At 43.1% G+C, this 20,143-nt stretch overlaps 1 protein-coding gene across 3 annotated transcripts in view; it reads right to left on the bottom strand.

The window, feature by feature from the left end:
* Positions 1 to 20,143, bottom strand: part of LOC115135334 (anthrax toxin receptor 1-like) — a 61,877-nt gene that overhangs the window by 33,250 nt on the left and 8,484 nt on the right. For all 3 annotated transcript variants that reach the window (XM_029669932.2, XM_029669929.2, XM_029669928.2), the window contains 2 exons: positions 11,215 to 11,313; positions 10,155 to 10,224 (listed from right to left, as the gene is read on the bottom strand). In XM_029669932.2, the coding sequence (XP_029525792.1) occupies positions 10,155 to 10,224; positions 11,215 to 11,313 (169 nt within the window). The remainder of the gene's footprint in view (positions 1 to 10,154; positions 10,225 to 11,214; positions 11,314 to 20,143) is intronic.

Here is a 20,143-nt window from a genome sequence, read left to right as displayed (position 1 = left end):
GTGTTTGTGTGTGTAGGGTTGTTGCAAAAAAAACTCTACTAAATAGTGATTTGAGGTTGGTGGGTTGATATTTGAGAGGAGAGTGTGTAAGTGAGTTGTAATGATTTAGGAGGCAAGAGAAGAGAGGGGTCATTGAGAGTGTGGTTTAGGACTGAGGGAGGGGAGGGAAGGGAAGGGGGAGGCTAGGGGAAGGGGGGTTGAGGTCATTTGAGGGTGGATGAGAAAGGAGGGAGCAGACAAAGACAGGAAATGGAAAAGGGAGAAGGGGGAGGTGAGGAGGGGAGGAGAGGCAAGAGGGAGTACATCCCCCCAGACTCCCTTCTAGGACCTCCCCCTCCATCTCCCTCTCCCTCTCTCTCTAACAGAATGGAGAGAGAAAACCAGAGAAAACCAGAGATCACTACTGAGACTCACAGAAAAATATGTATTCCCTCTCCCTTTTCCCCCTTTTCTTTTGCCTCTGTACCTCTATCTCTCGCTCTCTCTCTCTCCCTCTTTCTCTCTCTGGGCAGGCAGGGGGCACAGCGCGATCAGCACCCTGGTGACAGAGCCATCGTACCACCCATCAATCAGCCCTCCGCCATGAGTGTGTGTGTATATGTGTTTGTGTAGCTTCTTCCAGAAGGTTTCCAGTCACCATATGCTTGCGTGACAGCAGCAATGATGACTTCATCATATGAGACAGGGCTGAGGGGTGTGTGTGTGTGTGTGTGTGTGTGTGTGTGGGGTGGGTGGGGGGCTTACATCTGATGGGCCCTCAAATGCTCTTAAACATTTCAAATATACACTGAGTATTGAAAACATTAAAACACCTGCTCTATCCATGACATAGACTGACCAGGTGAATCCAGGTGAAAGCTATGATCCCTTAGTGATGTCACTTGTTAAATCCACTTCAAACAGTGTATATGAAGGGGAGGAGACAGGTTAAAGAAGGATTTTTAAGCATTGAGATAATTGAGACATAGATTGTGTATGTGTGCCGTTCAATGGGTGAATGGGCAAGACAAATGATTTAAGTGCCTTTAAACGGGGTATGGTAGTAGGTGCCAGGTGCACCGGTTTGTCAAGAACTGCAACGCTGCTGGGGTTTTCACGCTCATCAGTTTCCCGTGTGTATCAAGAATGGTCCCACTATCCAAAGGACATCCAGCCAACTTGACACAACATTGAAGTCAACATAGGCCAGCATCACTGTGGAACACTTTCGACACCTTGTAGAGTCCATGCCCTGACAAATTGAGTCTGTTCTGAGGGCAAAAGGGGGAGGGGTTTGGTATACTAAGTGCAGTTTGACATACAGTATTGTTAATGACACATAACCAAACCATCAACCATCAAGTTTTTAAAAATAACCTTATGATTATGCATTTTCAGACAAGTGTGAAAGATAGAAATATGATGACCTTTAGGGTAAACACATCGTCTCGCCCTTGGGTTGTTCACAGTTGATTTCCTCTTACTCACATGCCCCAAGTGTTGTTGGTCGAGCATGTGCTAATGGGGTGGCTCAGTAACAGTAATAGAACAACACAGAGACTCATGGGCACCATTATGGTCACAGAAATGGAGAAGCAGCACAATTATGCCCATAGGGAGTGGGTGTGGTTGTGGGCACGAGCCAACCTGACAGCCAGGTATTGACTGCTCCTTTCTACCCTTCTAGTTTTTGCTGAACAGTATACAAGCAGCTGGTTTATGGGAGTGAACATGATGTATAATAAGGGTTAAATTGAGAAAATCAGACCCCTGAAATGCAAATAGATGGCCCTCCCTTCAGCAAAACATATTTTACCTAAACCCACCCTGAGAGCTTGAAAAAAAAACTAGTGACCTTCCCCTATAACCAAAATAATAATGAAAACAAAGTGGATAGAAGAGAACATGTCTACTGTTTACCCTTGCTTCTTGGACAGACCAGAGTTTTAGATATGCAGTTTTAGAATAAGTTCTTTGTTCAGTAAGCATTACGTGTCAACGTGGGCTACGGGCCAGAAGGTTGTGGGTTTGCAGACCGTGTGGACAAGAGTAGGGGTGGAAAGATCTCTTTTATATTAAAAGCATTGTGCCTTTTAAAATATGTTCATGCAATTCTACCTATTTAAAAAAAAAAAATTTTTTTTTTTTACATATCACCAGAAACGTAATACCACACAAATGACTGAAATGACAGGCTAAGAATGGACAGAGAGATAGGCCTATGTGTTTATCTTGTCACGTTTCTCCAATGCCAAATCAGTGTGTCTTGTTTGCAACGAAACTGTCCCTGTTTGCAAATAATTAATAAATCTGAGCCATCATTAGACAACTGAGCATTGTACTTTAAAAAGTTAGGCCTATCTTTCCACACCAGACAGACGCAGAAAAATGTAAGCTATTAAATAACTTAAGGATCCGCCCCTTTTTATAAATTTTAGCCTAAAATGACATACCCATATCTAACTGCCTGTAACTTCCCTGTTGCTTCAGGGAATCAAGGATATGCATATTATTGTTGGTATCATTTGAAAGGAAACACTTTGAAGTGTGTGAAAATGTGAAAGGAATATAGTAGAATATAACACAATAGATCTGGTAAAAGATAATACAAAGAGAAAACCAACCATTCTTTTGTATTTTTTTGTACCATCATCTTTGAAATGCAAGAGAAAGGCCATCATGTATTATTCCATCCCAGGTGCAATTTAGATTTTGGCCTGTAGATTTGCAGCAGTGTATGTGCAACGTTTTAGACTGATCCAATGAACCATTTCCATATTTCTGTTGTGCCTAATATGTTTATTAATAACTTTTCATGTTCAAAATTGTTAACTTTCCTCAAACAATAGCATTTCACTGTAATAGCTACTGTAAATTGGACAGTGCAGTTAGATTAACAAGAATTTAAGCTTTCTGCCATTATCAGATATGTCTATGTCCTTGGACATTTTCTTACTTACAACATGCTAATCGCATTAGCCTACATTAGCTCAACCGTCCCGTGGATGCTACACCGATCCCAAATAAGTTTTTAAAGATTGCTGTACACCAGCGGAACCAATCCAACTTGAATGAGCTGGAGCAGTTTGCCTTGAAAAATGGGCAAAATTCCCAGTGGCTAGATGTGCCAAGCTTTATAGAGACACACCCCCAAGAGACTTGCAGCTGTAATTGCTGCAAAAGGTGGCTCTACAAAGTATTGACTTAGGGAGTTATGCACGCTCAAGTTCAGTTTTTTTGTCCTTTTTCTTGTTTGTTTCACAATAAAAAATATTTAGCATTTTCAAAGTGGCATGTTGTGTCAATCAAATGATACGACCCCCCAAATGTATCTTAATTCCAGGTTGTAAAGCAACAAAATAGGAAAAATGCCAAGGGGGGGGGGGGGGTGAATACTTTCGTAAGCCACTGTACATGTACAAATGACCTCAACCCCTTCTATACAGCCTTGATACTGTTATGTCATTTTCTTTCTTATGTCATTTTCTACTTTAGTTTATTTAGTAAATATTTTCTTAACTCTATTTCTTGAGCCGCATTGTTGGTTAAGGGCTTGTAAGTAAGCATTTCACGGAAAGGTCTACACCTGTTGTATTCGGTGCATATTACAAATCAAATTTGAAAGGTGCGAAAGGTGCCTCAACAAAGTACTGAGTAAAATATCTGAATACTCAGATTTTGCTTTGTCATTATGGGGTATTGTGTGTAGATTGATGAGGGGGGAAAACATTTTAATCAATTTTAGAATATGTCTTTAACGTAACAAAATGTGGAAAAAGTAATGGAGTCTGAATACTTTCCTAATGCACTGTATATCATTGTTTCATTTCTTTGAGGCTGATTTTTCTTGGGAAGTAATCTAAGTCTGTCACTATCAATTGGTTAAGCTATTCACATTCTGTACAATAGAAGATGTTTAAACAAAGACAGCTTTTAGGGAAACACTTGTCTCGTTGGGTTAAGCCACGGAAGAAGAGTAGCTAGCAGTTAACAAAAAAAAATACAAAAGAACGGTTGTTTTTTTCTTTGTATTATCTTTTACCAGTTGTGTTATATTCTCCTACATTCCTTTCACATTTCCACAAACTTCAAAGTGTTTACTTTCAAATGGTACCAATAATATGCTTATCCTTGCTTCAGGGCCTGAGTTACAGGCAGTTAAATTTGGGTATGTCATTTTAGGCGAAAATAGGAAAAAGGGGAGGATCCTTAAGAGGTTTTAAGTCTTACCACAGATTCTCAATTGAATTGAGGTCCGGGCTTTGACTAGGACATTCCAAGACATTTAAATGTTTCCCCTTAAACCACTCAAGTTTTGCTTCAGCAGTATGCTTAGGGTCATTGTCCTGCTGGAACATGAACCTCCGTCCCAGTCTCAAATCTCTGGAAGACTGAAACAGGTTTCCCTCAAGAATTTCCCTGTATTTAGCGCCATCCATCACTTCTTCAATTCTGACCAGTTTCCCAGTCCCTGTCAATGAAACATCCCAGCGTGATGCTGCCACCACCATGCTTCACTGTGTGGATGGTGTTCTCGGGGTGATGAAAGGTGTTGGGTTTGTGCCAGACATAGCGTTATCCTTGATGGCCAAAAGCTCAATTTTAGTCGAACCTGACCAGAGTAACTTCTTCCATATGTTTGGGGAGTCTCAGAATTCCTTTTGGCAAACACCAAATGTGTTTGCTTATATTTTTCTTTAACCAATGACTTTTTTCTGGCCACTCTTCCGTAAAGCCCAGCTCTGTGGAGTGTACGGCTTAAAACGGTTTTGTGGACAGATACTCATATTTTTTACAACCCAACCCTGATCTGTACTTCTCCACAACTTTCTCCCTGACCTGTTGGAGAGCTCCTTGGTCTTCATGGTGTCACTTGCTTGGTGGTGCCCCTTGCTTAGTGGTGTTACAGACTTCGTTTCAGAACAGGTATATACTGAGATCATGTGACAGATCATGTGACACTTAGATTGCACACAGATGGATTTAACTAATTTTAACTAATTATGTGACTTCTGATGGTAATTGGTTGCACCAGATCTTAATTAGAGGCTTCATAGCAAAGGGGGAGAATACATATTCATGCACCACTTTTCCATTTTTTTCCCTAAAATATTTTGAAACAAGATCTTTTTTAAATTTCACTTCACCAATTTGGACTATTTTGTGTATGTCCATTACATGAAATGTAAATAAAAATCTATTTCAATTACAGGCTGTAATGCAACAAAATAGGAAAAACACCAAGGGGGATGAATACTTTTGCAAGGCACTGTAGGTAGGGGTAAAGAGACCATGAATATATAATAAACAGTGAGTAGCGCAGTGTAAAAACAAAGGGGGGTCAATGTAAATATTCCGGGTGGTCATTTGAGAAATTGTTCAATAGCCTTAAGGCTTGGGGATAGAAGCTTTTAAGGAGCCTTTTGGACATAGACTTTGCACTCCGGTACTGATTGCCGTGCGATAGCAGAGAGAACAGTCTATTTCTTGAACTGCATTGTTGGTTAAGGGCTTGTAAGTAGGCTTTCCTCTGACACCGCCTAATAAATAGGTCCTGGATGAAAGGAAGCTTGGCACCAGTGATGTACTGGGCCATACACACTACCCTCTGTAGCGCCTTACGATCAGATGCCGAGCAGTTGCCATACCAGGCAGGGGTGCATTTTCAAGCCTGATCAGACCACTTTTTCCTGTAGTCCACAATCAACTCCTTTTGTCTTTTTCATATTGAGGGAGAGGTTGTTTTCCCTGTACCACATTGCCAGGTCTCTGACCTCCTCCCTATAGGCTGTCTCATCGTTGTCTGTGATCAGGCCTACCACTGTTGTGTTGTCAGCAAACCTAATGACGGTGTTGGAGTCATGGTTGGCCATGCAGTCGTCGGTGAACAGGGAGTACAGGAGGAGACTAAGCACGCACCCCTGAGGGGCCCCCGTGTTAAGTATCAGCATGGCAGATGTGTTGCTTCCTACTCTTACCACCTGAGGGTGGCCAGTCAGGAAGTCCAGGATCCAGTTGCAGAGAGAGATGTTCAGTCCCAGGCTCCTTAGCTTAGTGATGAATTTGTGGTCACTATGGTGTTGAACACTGAGCTGTAGTCAAAGAACAGCATTCTCACATACATGTTCCTTTAGTCCAGGTGGGAAAAGGCAGTGTGGATTGCGATTGAGATTGAGTCATCTGTGGATCTGTTGCAAATTGGAGTGGGTCTAGGGTTTCTGGTATGATGGTGTTGATGTGAGCCATGAGCAGCCTTTAAAAGAACTTCAGTGCTTTGGGGCGGTAATCATTTAGGCACGTTACCTTCGCTTTCTTAGGCACAGGGACTATGGTAGTCTGTATGAAACATGTAGGTATTATAGACTCAGTCAGGGAGAGGTTCAAAATGTCAGTGAAGACTGGCCTGCGTATGCTTTGTTGGTCTGCTTTGTTGGTCTGCGCATGCTTTGAGTACACTTCCTGGTAATCCGTCTGGCCCCGCGGCTTTGTGAATGTTGACCTGTTTAAAGGTCTTGCTCACCTTGGCTAAAGAGAGCGTGATCAAACAGCTGGTGCTCTCATGCATGTTTCAGTGTTGCTTGCCTCGAAGCGAGCATAAAAGGCATTTAGCTCGTCTGGTAGACTCGCGTCACTGGCGGCTGGGTTTCCCTTTGTAGTCTGTAATAGTTTGCATTGTCCTGTATTGACGCTTTGCCTGTTTGATGGTTTGTTTGATTAGTGTCCCGCTCCTTGAAAGTGGCAGCTTTAGCCTTTAGCTTGGTGCGGATGTTGCCTGTAATCCATGGCTTCTGGTTGGGATACGTACGTACGGTCGCTGTGGGGACGACGCCATTGGTGCAGTTATTGACGAAGCCGGTGACTGAGGTGGTAAACTCCTCAATGCCATTGGATAAATCCTGAAGCATATTCCAGTCTGTGTTAGCAAAACAGTCCTGTAGCGTAGCATCTGACCACTTCCGTATTGAGTCTTCTTGGATATGACGCTACAAGCTTAGCACACCTGTATTTGGGGAGCTTCTCTCATTTTTCAGGTCTCTCCAGAGATGTTTGATCGTGTTCAAGTCCGGGCTCTGGCTGGGCCAGTCAAGGACACTCAGAGACTTGACACGAAGCCACTCCTACATTGTCTTGGCTGTGTGCTTAGGGTCATTGTCCTGTTGGAAGGTGAAGCTCCACCCCAGTCTGATGTCCTGAGCACACTGGAGCAGGTTTTCATCAGGTTTCTCTCTGTACTTTGCGCCGTTCATCTTTCCATCGATCCTAACTAGTCTCCCTGCCACTGAAAAATATCCCCACAGCATGATGCTGCCACCACCATGCTTCACCTTAGGGATGGTATTGGCCAGGTGATGAACGGTGCCAGGTTTACTCCAGATGTGACCTTTGGCATACAGGCCAAAGAGTTCAATCTTGGTTTCATCAGATCAGAGAATCTTGTTTCTCATGGTCTGAGAGTCCTTTATGTGCCTTTTAGCTAACTCCAAGTGGGCTGTCATGTGCCTTTTAGGAGGAGTGGCATCTGTCTGGCCACTCTACCATAAAGTCCTGATTGGTGGAGTGCTGTAGAGATGGTTGTCCTTCTGGAAGGTTCTCCCATCTCCACATAGGAACTTTGGAGCTCTGTCATAGTGACCATTGGGTTCTTAGTCACCTCCCTGAACAAGGCCCTTCTCCCCCAATTGCTCAGTTTGGCCGGGCGGCCAGCTCTAGGAAAAGTCTTGGTGGTTCCAAACTTCTTCCATTTAAGAATTATGGAGGCCACTGTGTTCTTTGGGACTTTCAATGCTGCAGACATTTTTGGGTACTTTTCCCCAGATCTGTGCCTCCACACAATTGTTTATTTTTTTTATTTCACCTTTATTTAACCAGGTAGGCTAGTTGAGAACAAGTTCTCATTTACAACTGCGACCTGGCCAAGATAAAGCATAGCAGTGTGAACAGACAACAACACAGAGTTACACATGGAGTAAACAATAAACAAGTCAATAACACAGTAGAAAAAGGGAAAAAAAGAGTCTATATACATTGTGTGCAAAAGGCATGAGGAGGTAGGCAAATAATTACAATTTAGCAGATTAACACCGGAGTGATAAATGATCAGATGAACATGTGCAGGTAGAGATACTGGTGTGCAAAAGAGCAGAAAAGTAAATAAATAAAAACAGTATGGGGATGAGGTAGGTAAATTGGGTGGGCTATTTACCGATGGACAGCTGCAGCGATCGGTTAGCTGCACAGATAGCAGATGTTTAAAGTTGGTGAAGGAGATAAAAGTCTCCAACAATCATGTATTGGAGCTCTACGGACAATTCCTTTGACCACATGGCTTGGTTTATGCTCCGGCAGGCACTCTCAACTGTGGGGGCTTATACGGTTGGTAATCTTTTCCAAATCATGTACAATCAATTGCATGTACAACAGGTGGACTCAAGGATGATCAATGGAAACAGGATGCACCTGAGCTCAATTTCAAGTCTCATAGAAAAGGGTCTGAATACTTATGTAAATAAGGTATTTCAGTTTTTTTTATTTTGAATAAATGTGTAAACATATATGGGTTATTGTGTCTGCTGAATCTGCTACTGCTTCATGTTTCAGCACCACATTCTAACTGACTTGAATCTGGCTTATTGAGAGTTTAATAACTCTGATAAATACATAATGGGCAAGAAACCTATTGTTTTTAATCAAATCAAATATAGTAATAGCAAGCTATCAAAGTTGACCTCCGGTCCTCCTCCTAATCTTCACGCTCTCATTCTCAAACTGAACAGAATTTAGGCTATAGGCTAGTCCACGTGCAAGATTTTTGGACTAGGCTTAATCAACAACAAACAGTGTCAGAAGAAACCTTTGACTCTCCTCCTCCTACGCAGCACAGCCATTGGTTAAGCAGCACACAAAAACGTTTTGGATCAGCAAGAGCAGAGCAGGCCGGGACTCAGGGTTGGAATATCCCCTGCAGTGTGTAATGCAGTTTAGTTTAATTTACACCATCCCAGCAGCTATCTTAAAAATATAACCTTTGTGCTTCTCCGAGTATGCACTTTGTAGCCTATAGCCTATAGGTTGTGGATAATGATTGAGACTACATTAAATAGCCTATAAGAGCACTTGATATTGCTCGCCAAGTGGAGAATCAGAAATGGGGGACAGCATCAGGCAGACATCGATATCTAGCCTAATAAGGTATTCATTCTTAAGCACTGAGAAATATGGAAATATTGACCCTCCACTGGATTATATTTAACAAATACTAAACCCTCCCTTTGACTGAAATTTAAAAAGCATGACCCTCCCTCTTCCAGGTAACCATTCTGTAAATTTCGATCCATCCCTAAGCAGACTGACTAATAACAGACGGAGAAATTGAGAAATACATTTCACTCACCAAACCAACTTCTAAATCCAATGTCACAGTAAACAAAGACCCATAATAAACTCTCTCTCCTTGCTACAGCTTGCAAACAAATTGTGTCTTTAAGAGTGGTGTTGCAGTGGTGAATCGATCTAACCGCGAGTCAAGAAAATCTCAAGCCCTCCTCAGACTTCTGAGTGACAGCAACAAGACAGTTGATCACCTGGAGGTGTCTGTGGGTCGGGGACAGCGGTATAATTATGTGCTGGGCTGGAGGGCAGTTTGTCCCAGCTTCCAGCCCAGAGTAGATCTTTCTCTGCCCCCTGAGGTGCTCTCAAATTTGGGGTGGCTACGGAGGATGCTGGGGTGAAGGGTTTAGACAGGGCATACTTCTCTCTTCTGTAGTGACAGTGTTCATACACACACTCACGTGCACACAAGCAAACTCGACGCACACACACACCCTGTCTTTCTCCTGCGTTTTTCCCCCCATGTCTCATTAAACCATGTTCCTAGGCTCTACATCTCTCCTCCTCTATTCTTTCCTTTCCTCTCTCTAACTCTTTCTCTCTCTGATTACTGTCTAAGGTTGTTAGCGGTGACTGATTGATCACAGCAACAAACGACTTTGGCCCTAATTCGTTCAAGGACACTGATCTGCTAAACCAATCTACCAATCCAGCAGCAGTGGCAGAGCGCTACAGAGTGTGCAGGTTAGTAGGCTGGAACTAAATGCCCTAACTTCCTGTAGCACTCCAGGACCACGCAGGATTGAAGAATACACTGGAATACTGCAGTAGGTAAAGGAGTAACTTACCTTCCTACTTCCTTTATAACAGGAGCAGGACAGAGCAGGAAAGTTTCCTCTACACCAGCAGGCCTCTCATCTAAAGAAACATTATATTCTGTTAATTGAAGAGGTTTAACATCATATTAAAGCTAGAATCCGTAGTTGCTACATTCATTTTTGGACTTGTAAATTAATGATACGTACCCATTGATTCACTATTTCTGATTGTTTTTACCCCAATTTCGTGATATCCAATTGGTAGTTACAGTCTTGTCCCATCGCTGCAACTCCCGTACGGACTCGGAAGAGGCAACGGTCAAGAGCCATGCGTCCTCCGAAACACAACCCTGCCAAGCCGCACTGCTTCTTGACACACTGCTCGCTCAAGCCCAGAAGCCAGCTGCACCAATGTGTCGGAGGAAACACCGTACAACTGGCGACCAAAGTCAGCGTGTACGCGGCCGGCCCACAACAAGGAGTAGCTAGAGCACAATGGGACAAGAACATCCTGGCTGGCCAAACCCTCCCCTAACCCGGACGACGCTGGGCCAATTGTGTGCCATCTCATGGGTCTCCCGGTCATGGCCGGCTGCGACACAGCCCGGGATCAGACCCGGGTCTGTAGTGACACCTTAGACTGCTGCGCCAGTCGGTAGGCCCATACCCATTGATTCTTAAATAATATAAATTATAAATGCCTCATGAGCTTAGTTCAACTTTCGTAACCCATCAGAACCCAAACTATAAGCTTGTTTTACTCCAATGTTTGCATTAACAAACACTGTATAGCCTGAAAACATGGTTTAAACTATAATTGAATGGTCAGTCCATGGCTTTGTCTATGAATTTGAGAGTGGTTACATTTCTCCAGGGCCATCCCTCAGCTTTTTACCAAAACAGAGGAGCAGTGACCACTTGTTTCAACTGTGTACTGTAGCTTTCATGTTGCAAATAAACACAGAAAACATGTGTGTGTGAGCATTTGTGTGTGTGAGAGAGAGATTCATCAGACATTTTCTTAGTATATAATTATAGACAAAATGATGTCCCCATTTCTTACATAAACATCTATGTTTGTGTGCCTCACCCAGAGTGTGTGTGTCGTTGAGTTTGAAGCTACAGAGGACCTGGTCGGTGTTTCTGGCGTGGAGAAAACCGTTCCCTCGAACTACCACCTGAAACGACTCTGAGAGAAAGAAACAGAAACGGTAAGAACCATTTATCTCCAACCATTCAACGTTATTTGAATGCATTATACTTTTCTAGCAAAGTAGTCTCGTGAAAATTTGTTTTGAAAAATATGACCGTGAGGATGGCAGCAGCACTTCTCTGCCACTTCTCTGCCTTTGTCTCATGTGGCCCTGTTTTACATTAGAAAGTGTTCACAGCCTGAGGCCGTGTGTGTGTGTGTGTGTGTGTGTGTGTGCGTGCGTGCGTGCGTGCGTGCGTGCGTGCGTGCGTGCGTGTGGGGCTCTTTGCCTGCTCTCTTATGTGCTCCATGCTTAACCTTTCAGGAAGACTCAACTCAAGCTGGAGAAAAACAACCAGCATATGCTTCACTGGTGCTAACGTTGTGTGTGTGCTGATGTGCGTGGTGCGTGTGTGTACAGGCATATGCTCCACTGGTGCTAATGCTAAAAGTGCTGCTGTTCACAAATCTCTGCCTGCACAGCCGGGAGGGTTTTGAGTGACTGTATGTGTGTGTGGACAGGAATATGTGTGTGTGTGACTCTGACCTTTCAGTCCCCCCAGGCACCACTAAAGCGCATTGATGGAAGCTAACCAGCATATGCTGGAATGTGAGTGTGTGTGTCAGTGTGTGTATGTGTGTACAGCATTTGTTGTAGAGAGGGGAGGGGGGAAACGCTCGCTTAGAAAGCGGTCTACAGGGTTACCAGCGGAAACAGAGTAGATCTGACTTTACCTGTGACATCAACGGTGTGTCTGTGTGTGTATTCCTCCATGCACGTTTGTGTGTGATCTTTGCTGTGCACTGAGGCATATTCTAGCCTCATCCCTTCTTAATAGAAATGAACCTTCGCCACACCTTTAACATTTAAAGCTACAGAAAGTGTACAATTCACTGGATAAAAACATCACGGTGTGTGTGTTCCCCACAAGGGAAAAAACGTGTTTCAAAAAGGTCAAGGCAACTAAAGGTAAAACATTGTCACTCTCGCTGAAATGCCACCAATACATCATAATTAGTTATGTTGCTGTATTGAAGTGAATGTCATGTTCAGCACTAATGTAAAAACAAAGTCCTTCATGTTCTGATATTTAGTGCCACATTTGAAGATGTTCTGCTCTTTCTCTCACTGTTGGTCACATTTGCATTTGCCTGTGACGCTGAGAGCTGTATTCATTGGCTGTATCTAGTGCATGTGTGTGTGTGTGTGTGTGTGTGTGTGTGTGTGTGTGTGTGTGTGTGTGTGTGTGTGTGTGTGTGTGTGTGTGTGTGTGTGTGTGTGTGTGTGTGTGTGTGTGTGTGTGTGTGTGCGTGTGTGCGCGCGCGCGTGCGTGTGTGTGTGTGTGTGTGTGTGTGCTGTTTCAGTTTCAAGTTTTAATGTCACATGAACAAGTAAAGTGAAATGCCTTTCTTGCAAGCTCAAAACCCAACAATGCAGTTATAAATATCAATGTAGTACTAAAAATAATCGATAACTCCAATATATCCCCAAGCAAACGTGAGAGCGTGAGCGGTCAGTTATATACGACAGCGGACCAATCTGTGGGTAAAGCGATGCTGCGACTTGAACCCAACAAGCCATAGCTTCCCTTAGAGGAAAAGACGAAGAACAACTTGGAGATACAAATTAGAGCAATGAACAGATAAAGTATATCCAGGAAATGTCCAGGCTCAGGAGAAGAACCAGATGCAGACAGCTTCGAAGTAACAAGTTTATTTAAAAAAAACAGGGGGTCAGGCAAAAGACAGGTCAAGGGCAGGCAGAGGTCAGTAGTCCAGAGCAGAGTCCGAAAGATACAGAATAGCAGGCTCAGGGTCAGGGCAGGCAGAGGTCAGTAATCCAGGGTGGTGTGACCAGGTACAGAACAGCAGTCAGGCTCAGGGTCAGGGCAGGCAGAGGTCAGTAATCCAGGGTGGTGTGACCAGGTACAGAACAGCAGTCAGGCTCAGGGTCAGGTCAGGCAGAGGTCAGTAATCCAGGGTGGTGTGACAAGGTACAGAACTACAAGCAAGGGGCATGGATGAACAGGACAACAAAATTGGCCTTCTGGAAGCAAATGTGCAAACTTTAGAAGATGAACTGCACCAGCAAGTAAACAGAATGTGACCAAACAACATGAGAATATTGTCTCTACCGGAAGACGAGGAAAAAGGAGACCTTTCCAGCTACGTGATCAAGCCGATTTCAGAGGAGCTTGGCGTAGATGTATCACCAGAGGAGCTTGGCGTAGATGTATCACCAGAGGATCTGCAGCGGTAAATACCCTTGCATGTCAATCTTTAAGCTGTGGAACTATTAAACCAAACTCAACATTCTGAAGGCACAAGGGAAAAGGGGACCTGTCTGCTAAACTGAGGAAAAAACGCACGCAATTTATTCCGATCAGGCAGTCATTGGAGGAAAAAGTCTCAACTCTGATTCCTGGCAGTGCAGTGGGTATGGAAGGGAACACAGAGGATGGAGGGCACAAGTGCCAATGAAGCCCTGAACAGGCTACAGGAAACCTTTCCAGGTGAAAGAGAGTCCAATGCCCTAAAAAGAAGTGGAGAAAGGTGATAAGCACACTACGCTACATACAGTGATGCAGAAGACCAGCTTATCTTATGTTGAGACTATATTATTTCCCTCTCCCCCCAACACAACCTTGAATCTATTGTCCCCGAGTACCTGTTCTTCTCTAGGAAGTAACAATAGAATTAGCCATTGGCAATGAGATACATAGACACAGAAAAGACAATAGAAAATAGGAAATATAGCATGTATGTCAATAATTGTCAATAACTGTTCAATGAATGTGTGTGTAATGTGTGGGCGAGAGGGTGTGAGTAGATGTGTGTATGTAGCTGTGCTTTTGAATTGTAGAGTGAAGGAGGGGGAATATGAACAGGATAAATGTTGTATGTGAATGAAGGAGAATGGATAAATAAGTAGTTGTATGGAGGGGTATAAATGGGTCTGAGAAGACGGGAGGGGGAAAAGATGGGAGGTTGGGATAAACTTGGCCTGGATGGGTAAGGGTGGTAAAGAATGGGATGGTGGGACAAGGTTGGCTTGGGTGGGCAAGGGTGAGTAAAGATTGGAGGTTGGGATAAGATGGGCGTGGGTGGTGTAGATGGGGGGGAACTGGGAGGGGTGGTGGAGAGGGATGGATTTGGTTTGGGAGAGAGAAAAGGAAGGACTTCATTATATTACAATGTCATTTTATTTTTAAAATGTGTGACTTGCAAACCCGCTGTAAAATGAAGTTTCTCCCATTCTTCTCAGCAGATCCTCTCAAGCTCTGGAAGGTTGGATGGGGAGCATCGCTGCCTTCGCCCCAGTCTGAGGTCCTGAGTGCTATGGAGCAGGTTTTCATCAAGGATCTCTCTATGCTTTTCTCTGTTCACCTTTCCCTCAATCCTGACTAGTTTCCCAGTCCCTGCCGCTGAAAAACATTTTCACAGTATGATGCTGCCACCACCATGCTTCACCGTTGGGATGGTGCCAGGTTTCCTCCAGACGTGACGCTTGGCATTCAGGCCAAAGAATTCAATATTGGTTTCATCAGATCAGAGAATCTTGTTTCTCATGGTCTGAGAGTCTTTAGGTGCCTTTTGGCAAACTTCAAGCGGGTTGTCATGTGACTTTTACTGAAGAGAGTCTGGTCACTCTACCATAAAGGCATGATTGGTGGAGTGCTCCAGAGATGTGGATTAGTGGAGTGCTCCTTCTGTAAGGTTCTCCCATCTCCACAGAGGAACTCTGGAGCTCTGTCAGAGTGACCATCGGGTTCTTGGTCACCTCCCCCGATTGCTCAATTTGGCCGGGCAGCCAGCTCTAGGAAGAGTCTTAGTTGTTCCAAACTTATTCCATTTATGAATGGAGGCCACTGTGTTTTTGGGGACCTTCAATGCTGCAGAAATGTTCTGGTACCCTTCCCCAGATCTGTGCCTCGACACAATATTGTCTCGGAGCTCTACGAACAATTCCTTCGACCTCATGGCTGTGTTTTTTCTCAGATATGCACTGTCAACTGTGTGACCTTACATAGACAGTTGTGTGCCCTTCCAAATCATGTCCAATCAATTGAATTTACCACAGGTGGACTCCAATCAAGTTGTAAAAACATCTCAAAGATGATCAATGGAAACAGGATGCACCTGAGCTCTATTTCGAGTCTCATAGCAAAGGGTCTGAATACTTATGCAAATAAAGTAATTTTATATTTTATTTTAATACATTTGCAAAAAAAAAATAAACACCTGTTTTTGCTTTGTCGTTATCCACTGTAAATAATACATTATCGGATAAAATTGCTTAGAATAGGGCACAAGAGAGGAATGTTTTCTCTCCCCCTTCTGCCTACACTAGCAATTGAACTGCTTGCAGAAATAATTAGACATGACCCAAACGTAACAGGTATCAGGATTAATAAACATGAATATAAACTAAACTTATTTGCAGATGATCTCCTGATATACCTGACCAATATTGAAAACGCAATGCCCTCCTTGCTAAAAAGTATTTTCAGAATACTTCAACATTTCAGGATATAAAATGTATGCAGAAAAGAAACAAAATAATGGCAATAGGAAAAAGATGATTTACAGCAATCCTTTAAATGGACCACAAAAAATGTCAAAGATTTAGGATGCTTAATGAGTGACAACATATATGTAAAGATAACTTTATCCCCATTATTCAATCATATGAAAGCAGATCTAATTAAATGGATCAATCGTCCCATAAATTTAACAGATAGAATACACTTCTACAGAAGGACATAGTTCCCAAATGTTTTATACTTATCCTCGGTAATACCACCTACCCCAACGAAGACACTCTTTAAAATCTAGATTTACAGAAGAAGGTGTACATCTTCTTAAGTCTTATGGTGGTTTCAACCATCCAGACTTGGATTGTATCAATTTCGCCTCCCAGGGCTATTTACTTGCGATATATTAAATGCTTTAAAGAGGAACAATGGGTAAATATTGAAGATTCGCCTGCTCATCCCCAGAATCTTTTTGTGTCTATTTTTGGAGGATAAACCTAAGAATATTAACAAGAAAGGAAGAAATTGTAAAGTATTCTACGAGAACCAATGAAACTTCCTAGAAACACAACACTGTGGAATATTCCTTGGATTGTTTTTCTGAATGGTGTTGAACACTGAGCTGTAGTCAATGAACAGCATTCTCATGTACAGTTGAAGTCAGAAGTTTACACACAGTTAGGTTGGAGTCATTAAAACTTGTTTTTCAACCACTCCACAAATTTCTTGTTAACAAACTATAGTTTTGGCAAGTCGTTTAGGACATCAACTTTGTGCATGACACAAGTCATTTTTCCAACAATAGTTTACAGACAGATTATTTCACTTATAATTCACTTTATCACAATTTCAGTGGGTCAGAAGTTTACGTACACTAAGTTTACTGTGCCTTTAAACAGCTTGGAAAATTCAGGAAAATGATGTCATGGCCTTAGAAGCTTCTGATAGGCTAATTGACATAATTTGAGTCAATTGGAGGTGTACCTGTGCATGTATTTCAAGGCCTACCTTCAAACTCAGTGCCTCTTTGCTTGACATCATGGGAAATTCGAAAGAAATCAGCCAAGACCTCATAAAAAAATGGTAGACCTCCACAAGTCTGGTTCATCCTTGGGAGCAATTTCCAAACGCCTGAAGGTACCACGTTCATCTGTACAAACAATAGTACGCAAGTATAAACACCATTGGACCACACAGCCATCATACCGCTCAGGAAGGAGACGCGTTCTGTCTCCTCGAGATGAATGTACTTTGGGATGAAAAGTGCAAAACAATCTCAGAACAACAGCAAAGGACCTTGTGAAGATGCTGGAGGAAACAGGTACAAAAGTATCTATATCCACAGTAAAACGAGTCCTATATCGACATAACCTGAAAGGCCACTCAGCAAGGAAGAAGCCACTGCTCAAAAACCGCAACAAAAAAGCCAGACTACGGTTTGCAACTGCACATGGGGACAAATATTACACTTTTTGGAGAAATGTCCTCTGGTCTGATTAAATAAAAATATAACTGTTTGGCCATAATGACCATCGTTATGTTTGGCGGAAAAAGGGGGAGGCTTGCAAGCCGAAGAACACCATCCCAACCATGAGGCACGGGGATGGCAGCATCATGTTGTGGGGGTGCTTTGCTGCAGGAGGGACTGGTGCACTTCACAAAATAGATGATGAAATAGGAAAATTAGGAAAATTATATGGATATATTGAAGCAACATCTCAAGACATCAGTCAGGAAGTTAAAGCTTGGTCGTAAATGGGTCTTCCAAATGGACAATGACCACAAGCATACTTCCAAAGTTGTGGCAAAATGGCTTAAGGACAACAAAATCAAGGTATTGGAGTGGCCATCACAAAGTCCTGACCTCAATCCTATAGAAAATGTGTGGGCAGAACTGAAAAAGTATGTGCGAGCAAGGAGGCCTACAAACCCGACTCAGTTACACCAGCTCTGTCAGGAGGAATGGGCCAAAATTCACCCAACTTATTCTGGGAAGCTTGTGGAAGGCTACCCGAAACGTTTGACCCAAGTTAAACAATTTAAAGGCAATGCTACCAAATACTAATTGAGTGTATGTAAACTTCTGACCCACTGGGAATGTGATGAAAGAAACAAAAGCTGAAATAAATACTATTATTCTGACATTTCACATTCTTAAAATAAAGTGGTGATCCTAACTTTTACAAAAGTCCCGTTGGTAGCAAATCGGCGATCGGAGGTCATCCATGTTATTATCAGGTGACTGTACATTGGCCAATAGAATGGAGGGAAGCAGAGGCTAGTTTTCCCTTCGTCTACATCTATAGCAAGTACTCCCCCTCTCTTGCCTCTATAACGCCGGCGTTTCCTCTTGGATAACCCAAAAATTGGGTCGGAATTACAAAAAAAGCCCAGTACAGATGAGTCGAAGCCAGAATTTAGGTAAATAACTGCCGATCTGATGTTCAAAAGTTCTTGTCAGTTATAAGAAACGATAGCGGATACATTTCGTGAAAATAATGTAACAATAAACGCCAAAAGAATCACAAGATAGCAAAGTTGGGTCAGAGCTCGCAAAACGGTGGCCATTCAGTATGACGCCATCTTATAAGAGCGTCAGGGGCTTGCGACTTGTCACTAGTGCTCTTGTCGCCTTGCGTGGCAAAAACTGTGTGTGTTGATAGGCCAGGGCTGTGTGTGTGTTTGCATGTGCGTGTCTGTGTTTGTAGGGGGATTTGGCATGTCCGATTGTGGCCACTTCAATCACGTTAGTGCGACGGGACAGTGATGGGGACGAGGGGTTGGGGGTACAGGGAAATGCGGACAGAAGGGGGAGGGAAGGGGGAGGCGGGGTGAGAGGTCAGATGTTAATGAAAGCAGCAATCTCTGCTGTCAGGTTAGATAGCAGGACCACCTCTCACTGGCCTGTGTGTGTGTCTGTGTGTGTGTGTGTGTGTGTGTGTGTGTGTGTGTGTGTGTGTGTGTGTGTGTGTGTGTGTGTGTGTGTGTGTGTGTGCCTGATCAGTGCTGTCAGGTTAGATAGCGTGGCTGGCGTTCACTGTCCAATCTGATGGCCTGTTTGCAGGCAGTGCGGTCTGGTCACTTTATATCAGTGTGAGGGACGTGTGTGTGTATGCTGGTTAAAAGAGCGTCTGGTTGTGCTTGTGTGTGGACTGGAAGAACGTCTATGTGTGTTTGTGTGTTAGTATGTATGTGTGTTTGCTGCCATCATTGTGCGCTGGGCTCATGACAGGAGGAGAGATCCATATAGACAGTTAAACCTTATCTAAATCCTGAAGCGACTGTAGCACTAACTTACATTTCCTGTGCAATTTTGTTATCTTATCTCATAACCTTTTTTGGTTAGGCTTCATGGTGAAAAACAGCCCCAGTCCTTCTCTACCCTCATCTTATCATTCATAACAGCATCCGGACTAGGGCATTTTCTGTCCTGGAAAAATACTTTCATATTGCCTCAGTATGTTCCCATGTTTATCACCACCCTCGTTAAGAATGACTCTGTCACACCGTAATATGAAAACGTATTTTCAATTAATACCAGAGTATATCTGAATTGAAAATGCATTAAAACTTTTACACATTTATATTGTATTTTTAAAAATAAATGTTTTATTTATTTAACTAGGCAAGTCAGTTAAGAACAAATTCTTATTTACAATGACGGCTTACCCTGGCCAAACCCTAACCTGGACGACGCTGGGCCAATTTTGTGCCGCCCTATGGGACTCCCAATCACGGCCGATACAGCCTGGAATCGAACCAGGGTCTGCAGTGACGCCTCTATCATTGTGTAGCAGTGCCTTAGACAGCTGTGTCATCTCAGATTAATGGACAGTGCTTGAAACAGTCCTGGATTATTGCAAAGTTTAAAAAAGATTTAGTCCAGAGTTTCATCTAACGTCATCTTTGTATTAAAGACATCACATTTACATTTGCTGCTCTTGATTGACAACTTAACCTCTACATCTACTTATTCTGTCTCTTAGTTCACTGACCATTACTGTTCTCATTATTCAAATAGTAAATTAGTCTGTTTGGGACATTTGGGGACAGGCTGACCAGGCAAGGACGTGCTGTTCCTGATCCTGATTAGCATATTATTATACAGACAAGTCTTTATGAAGGGTCTGTCTCTCTTTCTCTCACTCTCTCCCACTCCCATCTCTATCTTCCTCTCACTCTCTCTCTCCCCCTCTCTCCCTCCCTGCCTCGCTCTTCCCTCTTTTCCTCTTTTGCTCTTGCACTTGGCCGTCTCTGTCTTCTCTTTTTGTATCTCTACCCCCCCCCCCCAT

Source organism: Oncorhynchus nerka, linkage group LG10 (assembly GCF_034236695.1).
Source record: "Oncorhynchus nerka isolate Pitt River linkage group LG10, Oner_Uvic_2.0, whole genome shotgun sequence".
Taxonomy (NCBI): domain Eukaryota; kingdom Metazoa; phylum Chordata; class Actinopteri; order Salmoniformes; family Salmonidae; genus Oncorhynchus; species Oncorhynchus nerka.
The sequence above is the reverse complement of the archived record's forward strand: the minus strand, read 5'-3'. Positions and strand labels throughout refer to the sequence as shown.